This window comes from Stereum hirsutum (assembly GCF_000264905.1).
Source record: "Stereum hirsutum FP-91666 SS1 unplaced genomic scaffold STEHIscaffold_8, whole genome shotgun sequence".
Lineage (NCBI taxonomy): Eukaryota > Fungi > Basidiomycota > Agaricomycetes > Russulales > Stereaceae > Stereum > Stereum hirsutum.
In genome coordinates, this window is record NW_006763138.1 from 1,304,916 (window position 1) to 1,315,051 (window position 10,136).

At 53.1% G+C, this 10,136-nt stretch overlaps 3 protein-coding genes across 3 annotated transcripts; 1 reads left to right on the forward strand and 2 right to left on the reverse strand.

Moving 5' to 3' along the window:
* Positions 1 to 471: 471 nt before the first annotated feature.
* On the reverse strand, positions 472 to 2,130 carry STEHIDRAFT_122100 (uncharacterized protein). The gene is made up of 5 exons (XM_007304931.1): positions 1,926 to 2,130; positions 1,724 to 1,818; positions 1,053 to 1,649; positions 751 to 957; positions 472 to 671 (listed from the first exon to the last, which is right to left on the reverse strand). Exons 1-5 carry the CDS (start codon positions 2,044 to 2,046, stop codon positions 639 to 641), a joined length of 1,053 nt encoding a protein of 350 aa, XP_007304993.1. The 5' UTR covers positions 2,047 to 2,130; the 3' UTR covers positions 472 to 638.
* Positions 2,131 to 5,754: 3,624 nt separating this feature from the next.
* On the forward strand, positions 5,755 to 8,715 carry STEHIDRAFT_111658 (uncharacterized protein; the record flags this gene model as incomplete). Its single annotated transcript, XM_007304932.1, has 4 exons — positions 5,755 to 5,989; positions 6,624 to 6,676; positions 6,730 to 6,793; positions 6,851 to 8,715. 4 exons carry the CDS (start codon positions 5,755 to 5,757, stop codon positions 8,713 to 8,715), a joined length of 2,217 nt encoding a protein of 738 aa, XP_007304994.1.
* A 312-nt stretch (positions 8,716 to 9,027) lies between these two features.
* Positions 9,028 to 9,816, reverse strand: STEHIDRAFT_111659 (uncharacterized protein; the record flags this gene model as incomplete). The annotated part of the gene is made up of 5 exons (XM_007304933.1): positions 9,028 to 9,111; positions 9,152 to 9,224; positions 9,297 to 9,485; positions 9,597 to 9,734; positions 9,767 to 9,816. 5 exons carry the CDS (start codon positions 9,814 to 9,816, stop codon positions 9,028 to 9,030), a joined length of 534 nt encoding a protein of 177 aa, XP_007304995.1.
* Positions 9,817 to 10,136: the final 320 nt, after the last annotated feature.

The window sequence follows — 10,136 nt, forward strand, 5'->3', positions numbered from 1 at the left end:
GCAAGAGTGAATGAAAATCCCAGACGAGTCGCCTATAATCAGCTGTGGATCATGAGTTAGCCCTACCTCAAAATCAATCAACAATCGACAAGAGCGCATCATGTGAAAAACAGCCAAACAAAAGTGACAATATCATTCTAGTAATACACCCACCAAAGGGCGGTAAGTACACTACACCCACGACCAAAAGCGCGGAACGACAAAAACTACAGAAAAGCGACTACAAAAACAAAACAGAGAGAAGTCTACAAAGTGCAAACAAAGGCACCGTACAACAGTGGGGTGAACGTGAAACGTGAAGGGGTCGTGAACAGAACAGACAGACGAAGGTGGCATGGAAATCGTGAATCAATCCCGATCCAGCCTGGCTGCGAGTGACCGCTTGGGCCGCGATGAATGGTTGAAAGGGAGAATGCAGAATGCAATAACTTAACGCCAAAAAAAAACCAAAGAGAGGAGTGTGACTCGTCAACGAGCTTGACTCGAGAAAGAACCGAAACCCGAATGTTGAATGATGAAGTGGATGTAGAGACCCTCGTGTGTTGGTATTCGTGTGTGGTGATATGATGGTGTCCCGTGTATGTGTGGCCCGTGCGAGGGGGGTATTGAAAGGAGGTCGCAAAGTCGTCTAGAACCCTTTACGCAGCGGACTGAGCGGACTTCAGTTGGGCCTACATGTCCAATCCAATCAACAGTCAGCATCATTTACTTCAAGCACGATGATAGGACCGAAACCAGAAGGACACTCACCAGCAAAGTCGTCGAACTCGCCGGACATCCCTTGCCCGACCCCTCCAGGTTCTGCAACGTCACCAACGCAGCGTTGATCCTCGTAGCAAGCGACGCGCTCGAATCGTCCGTAGGGAACTGAACGGCGACGGCGGTGTTGTTAACTGCGAAGCCCGCGGCTACGTTCGCCTGGAGCGAGGCGATGTAGGTCGCGTTGTCAGGCGGGCACTGCACGCATATGATGAAAAGTAAGCAAATTGACTTCACGAAATCGGAAAAGAGGATACAAGAGGAGGAGAGGGTATGTGAAGAGAGACACGCACAGAACAGGGAACCAGGATCGGCTTTCCATCTGTGCCATCGACCGCGCCGTCACAGTTTCCAGTTCCATCAGGGTTGTTACCCGCGGTCGCACCAAGATCGGGAGCAAGCGACGCCACCTCAGAGGCACTGGCGGTAGAGGAAGAAGACGGCGCAGCTACGGCGGCTGCACTCGAAGCGGCGGCGGAGGTAGAAGACGCCACAGTCGGGTTTGTGGCGGTGGCGGCAGCCGAAGAGACTTTGGATGAGGCCTTCGCAGAAGCCGTGGAAGACGTAGAGTTACCTGCTACAGCTGACGAGGAGGAAGAAGTGCCAGCAGCAGACGTGGAAGACGTAGAGTTACCTGCTACGGCTGACGAGGAGGAAGAAGTGCCAGCAGCAGACGAAGTTGATGCCCCGTCTTGGACAGCCTTCAGCTGGGCCAAGAACGTCGTCGAACTGGCGGGACAGCCAACTCCGGCTCCGAATAAGTTTTGCAAGGTGACGAGCGCGGTGTTGATGCGTGCTTCTTGGGAGGCTTGAGAATCGTCGGTGGGGAAGGTAGCGGCGACGACGGTATTATTGACGCAGTGACCGGCTGCTACGTTTGCGTTAAGGTCCTGAAGAGAGACAGCGATGAGTCAGACGGAGATGGACTACGAGGGATGAGGAGTGAACTGAGGATGGTACGTACAGCGATAAAGAGATCGCGGTCGGGAGGGCAGGTGCAAGGGACTTGAACGGGTTTCCCATCTGAGCCGGTCACAGCGCCATCGCAGTTGCCAGTACCTATGCAGAACAATAGAGAAAATGAACATTGTAACCCCCAAGCTACACCCGATCCCCAAAAGGATCATAGAATAGGTACGATCGGCAAAAACAGAAAAAGAACATACCATCAGGGTTAACACCAGCGGTGGCTCCAAACTCGGGGATCAAGCTCGAATCGACGTCCCGACGGAAAGGACGCGCGGAGACGGAGACGAGAAGAGAGGCGAAGATGAGGGTGAACTTCATGTTTTAGTCGGGATCGGAACGAGTCAACGAGTGGATATGAGAGTAGGCGTAAAGTCGAGAGCAAAATGCAAAACGATAGGATGGAGCGGCCAGGCAGATGAAGCAAGGATCGAGAATGAGACCGGGGCTCGTGGGAGAAGTAAAGTTAAAGAGCGAAGAGGACCACTAGCCGACACAGTCGGACCTGGGATTCTTATAGAAGGAAAGACAAGGATGGAGTGTCCAAGCGGACAATGGAGGGGCGAGACGGGTGATGGAGGAGGGGAGGGTGAAGAGAAGAAAAGGCTTTGAGGCGGCGGGCATTGTTCTCTTTTATACTCGAGTACAAAAGACACGCGTGTTTCCGAGGACATACACACCTGCTCGCTTATCTCTGAAAACTTTTGAATCTCAGAGGCTCTTGAGAATTGTAACTTTCCCCGGAAGGTCGACTTGCATCAACGGCATCCTCCCAGATGTGTGTGTATCAGGGTGTGGAGAAGCCAGATTGGGCATCAGACGGAATGGAGCCAAGCGGAGCGCTCAAGGAATTTCAACTATTGCTCGAAATGGTACAAAGTAGAGTTTGCATCCTCAGAAACCATGGCGACCCTGACTTTAGAGTATGCGCGGATGTCCAGGTGGGAGTGGAGTGGGATCTAGAAAAGGACCGGGATGCGCGAAATGAATACCTTTTTGGGGACCTCGAGGGAAACATTCCTTGCGCGTCGACAGCTGCCAGTCATGTTATCGTGGATTGCGAGGATGTTCGGCCTCGAGGATGTCCTTCTGCTCTATATCTAATAGGTCTGTGGGTATCGCTTGCTAGCGATGGTGACGCGGAAAGTGCATGGAGGCGAAAGAGGAACCTCGAAATAACTTTTTATTAGTCTTCTAAGCTCTTCGTGTTCGATATCAGCCTGCGACTTCGGACATAAAGCCATGAGTTGAGAGCGTGTCATGAACGGTCGAATGAACCAAGAGAGCCTAAATGAAAGCTTGTCGATAATATACGTGGGTCGATGAGAGGGGACGGAAGGAAGAAGTCTGACCGTGAGAGACCGTGAGTCGACCAATGCGGGCCACAAGAGACGGCTGCTCGTTTCCCACGCGTCCTCCGCACTCTTTTGTCCCATCCATCACCACAACCGTCCCATCTGTAGCTCCCTTAAGCTTCAAGGACACTGGACTCTTGCTCCTGCTTTCTATCACAGATACACGCATTTGACTGATATGACCATGGATTAGAAGATGACATCTCTAGGTGGAGAGCTGGCTGTGGCGCTACTGATATTGATAACGCGTAAATCCCTTGAATCGACAATATTTTATTTCCTCCATCTGCTTCTGTTATCCTTCGGGCTTCCTGCTGTCTCTGCTCTACTGTGTAATCGCCAAACGTCGATGCTTTGAGGCGTGGGTCTCTGGATTCACTCGAGGTGCTGCGGAACTGGCTCAGTTGCCCGTTCTCGTTCTCATCGCTTCTTCTTAAACTCAGCATCAGCTTAGTACTTACATGCAATCCTATACACCTCGCTCCATGATCACGCCTCGGGTTACACAACTACTGAGGATGTTCGCATGGGCTCTGTAGTATGTAGTCCACATGCTTGTCCTCATCGACGTCCCCGAAAATCACCTTGTAACGAGCACTGGCACCTCCTTCGTCCATTGACACTCGAAACAACTTGGGCTAGTATACACTCCGGAAAGTCCTCCAATCTGCCACCCTGACTCTCATGATCCTGACCCGTACCGTTACCGAGGAGACTCCCTTACTTCCAACATGATAACTTCACCTTTGAACAGACTATATTTTCTGAACGAACTGCGAACCTTTTGCCGCCACCCACAACCAGCAGTTCTCGACTGTTCCTCACTGTCAACCATCAATTCGTCATGCACGTTATTCCTTCGCAACCCCCCTGCTGTCAACTGCGTGAGTTTTGCAATTTGTACATGCCCAAATATGGGCGTCGATCTTCAGCAATGGTGATGCATGTGTACCTTTGCTCTATTGGTATGGCAACAACCTTCGGTACATCTAGGACTGCCAGTAGATTTGCAGGAAGTTCCTGGAGTAGGAGACGTGTTTGTATAATTGCTGGTGCTTGAGCAGAGTACTCCGACGATAACTGCATCTCTGGCGCCACACTCCTACGTATGCAAGCATCAGGCTCACAAGGCAAACGGTCGACTCCCTGGCCTTTGCGATATTCATGCTACACTCTTGATGCGTCGATGTCTTAGGGTCTCGTTAGCCCTTTCGATAGGTCAACCAGCCGTCTGAGTTTCAAGCAAACTGAGGACCAACAGCCTCTTGGTCGCATATACGGTCCTCTTACGCCACACACATTCCATGGGTCTAATTGGCCCAATAAACCAATCGAGCTTGGAGTCTTCGCCATCGTCTTGTTGTCAGTCTGATGCTCTCTGCATCAGGTAGTCGCTTTTGTTCTTTCATGTTGTTGTCGCTGTGCTGCAGGGGCTTTACTCGTCTCACCTTTGTTGCCGACGCACTATTGTGGTGCTATATTTGGCGCTCGCGATCCTCAAGGAGACCCTTGCCCTCCCTGTCTTGTTTTTGTGTTTGCTCTTGTAGCCGAAAACTACTACTCCTGGCGTCTTCGTATCGTGTCTGCGGTCTCTCTTCACCTCCAAGTTCCATCATGTATTGTTCTATGCGGTTTATTCCCGGGGACCTCACGCCGCACCATGGCCACTTTCCTCCGTTTTGTTCGACATCAGAAGAACATATGACTGTACCCGATTAGGTTCCTCGTTGTTACACCGTGCATATGTCCCTGCCTGCGGACTGGTCTTGGCTCGTATGTTTTGTTTCTATTTCGCAGATTTACCTCAAGACCGCAGTCAGGGTTGCGAGCACGGTTAGACTCGTCGCTGGCTGTCGCGTAACAAAGAGTCCAACTGATTGCCCTTACGAGTTGTCTGGAGTATGTGTGGGTGAGCACCTGGCCTCCTTGATGTTGATGTAGATGCGAGTATGGGACGTGGCGAAGTAGGGGATGGATCATCATGATGTTGATGGCAGTTCTGCGAATTCTAGTTTTATTTTTGGTGACGAAACATAAAGAAGTTTTTTTAATTCTGCTCTTCGCAAAACAATGGAGAATAAGTTGAGTGCCCACCCTGACAGGCCTGACAAGGCCCAGGAGGTCTCGAGAACAAATGTCAGAGCCGGGAACATGTTGGGTAGCAACGGCCGGCGCCGCAGCCCCGTCCGAATGTTCAAAGCACCTTCCTATTTCGGGGTGCAACGGTGATAGCCGGGGCGCGGGTTGAGAGGCCTTTTATTGTGTCGTTCCGTTCTTTCGTTCCTCCGTTCGTCGTCGAGCACCCTTCGCTGGCACGTCCTTAGGCTTCTTCCCCGTCGTCGTCCTCCACGTCGTCGCCGCCCTCTTCGTCGTCGTCTTCACTCGTCGTTCGCCGTGCGCCCGCCCCGTTTGTCTTCTCCTAGACCGGCAGGCTCCGCTGGTCTTGTCTAGACATAGCAGCCCGAGTAGCTCAATCGTCACAGTAGCAGCTCTCTCGAACAAGGCTTCTTCATTCTAGCAACTTCCACCGACCGGTCCACCGACTCGACGTCGGCTTCAATCACATCAAAACAAACAACCTTCAAGCCAAGGAATCCACCCACCCACATACCAGCTCAATCAGGCCCCACCTCGACAACTTTTAAACAAATTTCAGTAACCTATCCTCGTATCAATGGCTACTCTTCGTCCACCCTCAAGCCCCTCACCCTCGACGTCTCCTGGCCCACAGGGCCAGAACGGAGCAGGAAAATCTGCGAACTCGAGAGCTTCGATGGGGCCCGGTGCGCGTCCTGCGGGTGCCAACCAGGCTTTCCCTATGGCCTCTCCAAGGCCTGGCGGTGGTCCCTCTGGAGGAAGACCCACGAGCGAGTTATTAGGCTCTTCTGGGATGTATCAGACTCCGGAAGGTGTGTGTTTTTTCTCGATGTTTGTCGTCGTCCTTCGTTGTGCTATGGAATGGTTGCACGCCATGAGGCTGTGGGGGTCCAGCTTTGTCGATCTTGTTTGAGTGATGTGCTCCCATCATTCCGCTTCGCGTTTCGATTTCATCTTGTAGAGAGGGCGGGTCGGGATGTTGACCCGGCCTCGTGCAATACTGTTACGTGGCTTGGTCGTTGGGAACTTTGTGTTTAAGGTCAGGGTCGAGTTTTCCCGGTTCACAGCGATAGGCATGGGCCGAAGTCATGACTAGCACCGATGCCCAACACCATTGATGGCTATTTTGGGCGGCGTCTGTGCTGAGACCTTGTTACTGGAGTCGGTCTTCTGGTGTGCCTGTATGCTTCCTCGGCGACGTCGGGTCACGAGTGAAGGCAGATGGCTACTGTTCGGTTTAACGCCGGTAATGTTCACCACATATCCATTCAACGGATTTAACTCGTTATGAAGGTCGCCGTGAGGTGGCCTGGTGTTTTGAATGGTCCTAGTACCAGGACGGCGTCGAACTGGACCAAACTATTCATGAGCGTGCAACATTGAATTTTCCTCGCTTCAACTCTTGTTCTGATATGCAAAATGCTGATCCGACTTCCATCTGTGTAGCGGAAGCCATTGACCAATGGTTCGAAAACCTTCAGAATTACGAGGTCACTCTGGTATGTATATGTCTTATTCGTATCCTTGATCGTCAATACTGACTTTCGAACAGGAAGAGATGGCTGCTGCCTCTCTCGATGTTAATTTTAAAGAAGAACTCTCTGCTATCGAGCAATGTTCGTCAATTCCGTACTCTGTGTTACCAGACCATTCACTAACCACTTCGTCCACAGGGTTCAAAGTTCTCTCAGAAGCCGAGCGCACAGCCGCTCTCTATAGTCTTCTGCAACATTCTACTCAAGTCCAAATCCGCTTCTTCATCACCGTCCTGCAACAAATGGCCAGGTCGGACCCTATGACCGCCCTTCTCTCCCCCGCCGTCGGCGGCTCGATGCAAGCCCAGATGGAAGCTAAACTGGCCTCTATGGCCCTCAAATCACCGGGCCTCAAATCGAACATGCCCTCCTCTCCCTCCGCTCGCTCCTTCCCCACAGGCGCAGCACCTCCCACCCCCGGGGGCCGTCAGTCTCTCGCCTTCGACAGCTCCTCCTCCTTCCTTTCGCCCGACTCTGCGGCCGTGGCTGGAGGGGACGCTGCCGCCACCCTCGCCCAGCAGCGCGCAAAGTTAAACGCGAACCATGCCGCTCGTCGTATCTCGGCTCCTGCTCTCGCCAGCGCTGCCGACGGCCGTAACAACGTCTGGAGCAACGGAACGACGCTCTCGCAAGTCACGGAACGTGCCAACTCTCCCTCGCAGGAACTCACCGTTTCCGAAGGCACGACGGCGAACCGCTCCCGCCCTCAAAGTACCGATTTCTCTGGTATGGCCGCGGGTGCGGCCCTTCGCTCGCCGAGGCCGGACGTCGAGGCATTCTCTCCCATGGCGGGGGATAGCTGGGCGAGCATGGTCAACACGCCACTCATCCCGATGTTCAGCAACAAGAACGCTCAGAGCCAGGGACTGGACGCTGCCGCGCAGAAGTTGAACGAGTGGACGGGTGCGGCGGCCGGTAGGGGTGGCGTTCCGTTGATGGACGACGCGAAGAAGTACAGGAGGGCGAGCAAGTCGAACGCACAGGGCGACGGTGTGGCGCAGAACGGGGCCGTCTATGACGACGCCGGTAATATTATTTCGCAGGGTGGAGGGGGCGGCCAGGGAAGTGGCCAACAGCAGCAGCAGCAGCAACAGCAACAGCAACAGCGCAACGCGTCTGGCGGCCTCAGGAACGTCAGCGGGAATGGCGGCGTGAACGGACATGGACACGGGCACAGCGGACAAGGACAACAAGGACAAGGCAACTTGGGGCCTGGCGGCTGGAACGGCAATAATGGGGCGAGGAGCCCGGCGCTCTCCAACGTTTCTTCGGGCAGGTTCGGGAGCGACTCGGATTCGATGGGCATGGGAGGCGGGATGGGCGGCATGCCTGGGTTCGGAGGCATGGGGGGACTGGCGAGTCCGGCGTTGGCTGGGATGAACGGCATGAACGGCATGAATCCCAACCAACTGTTGGCGGCGGCGGGGATGTTCGGGATGAATGGGATGAACGGGATGAACATGAATATGTTGAACATGGCGAATCTGAGCGCGATGGGGATCAGTCCCGAGGCGCAGATCTTGGCCGCGCAGATGGCGGCGGCGAATGGGGGCTTGGGGATGAATGGGTTTGGAGGGATGGGGCAGCCGGGGCTGGGAGCGTTCGTGGGAATGGGACAGGCGGGGATGGGAGGTGGGGCGGGCATGCGTGGGATGGGAGGAATGGGTGGAGGAGGAGGGAGTGGAAGGTCTGGTGGAAGGTCGCCCGGATTGAAGTCGAATGGGGGAGGAAGTAACTCTGGGAAGAAGGGTGACGAGGAGGATGTGGACCCGTCGCTGCTGAACGATATCCCTGCGTGGTTGAGAAGCTTGAGGTTGCACAAGTATACGCCTAACTTTGAGGGAGTCCAGTGGAGGGATATGGTGGTCATGGACGAGGCGGCGTTGGAGGCAAAGGGAGTCGCTGCGCTCGGCGCTAGGAGGAAGATGTTGAAGACATTTGAAGTCGTGAGGAAGAAGATGGGCATTGAGGGGCCTGCTGGAAGTGGAGATGCTTCCTCGTAATTTGGTGGATTGGTTCGGCGATGAAATCAACCAGGGCGTTCTTTCTTCTCCTCTGCTGCATACCCCTTCTTTCCTTCATAGCCCACCGCTCTGACGAACTGGTCTTGGACCGTGTTTGATTTTGTTTTCTGTTCATTCTGTTTCTGTTGGTCTAGTGCATCCCATGCGAAATATCGGAGAAGTGGAGTGCTTACCAGCTATATGTCTATGTTTTCCTTCTTTTTTCTTTTCCGTCACCTGGCTTGTCTCCCATCACTCCCGTCTCATGGATTCACTAGCTTCCTCTGGCCTATCACTACACGATGGCCTGTCTCATACTCGTGCACCTGGCTCATTCCATTCTTTTCGTGTTCGCTCTCTGTCTGACCTGGCATCCGTTACCACATCATAATCTATCTATCGTACGTCGTAGGCGCAGCGCGGAAGTGATACATACATATTCAAGATACCGAAAACTCTTCAATTGTCGTCGTGTATGCGTACTCTGCTCTGCTCTTCTATGCCACTGCCTATGTACCTATTTTCAATCTCATCTCTTCTTTTCGAAAATGAATTGCAACTTCATCCACTGGAAAACGCACAAGGTAATTTTCCTAATCCTGAGAGGACACAGTGTGGCGTGTGGCGCCTGTTTCCTCGGGGTCCGTGCGCTCCATTCCGAGTTGCGCCGAGCCCTTTTCCTCAACTTTTCCTTCTGTTCGACTTCCAACTTTCTCAAGACCCTCACTTCCCTGAACGAATCGTCTTCAACGTCGTCAACCTGAGGGAGACTGCATCCCGGGATCCGTTAATCTATAACGAGTTCGATCTATCTCCTTTCCGAACCCTGCACCAAACGTATTTCCTATTATGATTTTCGAGATGATTTTCTGGCGGTTTACCTATCTTGTGTTCGTTCCTGGCGAATGAAGCGGCGTTCCTCCTTCAGTAACCCGCAATGCGGCTTGAGGACTTGGACCGCGAGATCTCTCCATTGTTGACCCATGTGCAGCGTTCCTTGGCATTGGAGGTGTTTGTCCCTGGACAAGGCAACGGTGCGTATTGCATGGACCTAATATTGTTTTTCTCGTCGGCGTACGCCCCAGACTTGTACTTGGACATTTTAGTGCTCGCTGTCGATGGTGCTGAGCCTGCAATTTTCCAGTTAAGTACGTCTTTATCATCTGTGATAACGACTTTCTGAGGACTTTGCATTGTCCTTTCTCGGTCACACAACGACTGTCTTGTGTGAGGTCTGCTACGGAGACTACTTTCTCGGAGTCAGTCCTCCGGAATAGCTCCGTGTCAGGGCTAAAAATCTCAGATTCCGATACCGCAAACGCGAGAGCTTGCCGCATCGTCTTCTTAGGAGCGATCCCCCTGAGGGAAGCTTGATACGTAACTGTGCAAGCATCTGGTGGTCACAGTCAAGGACGAATGTT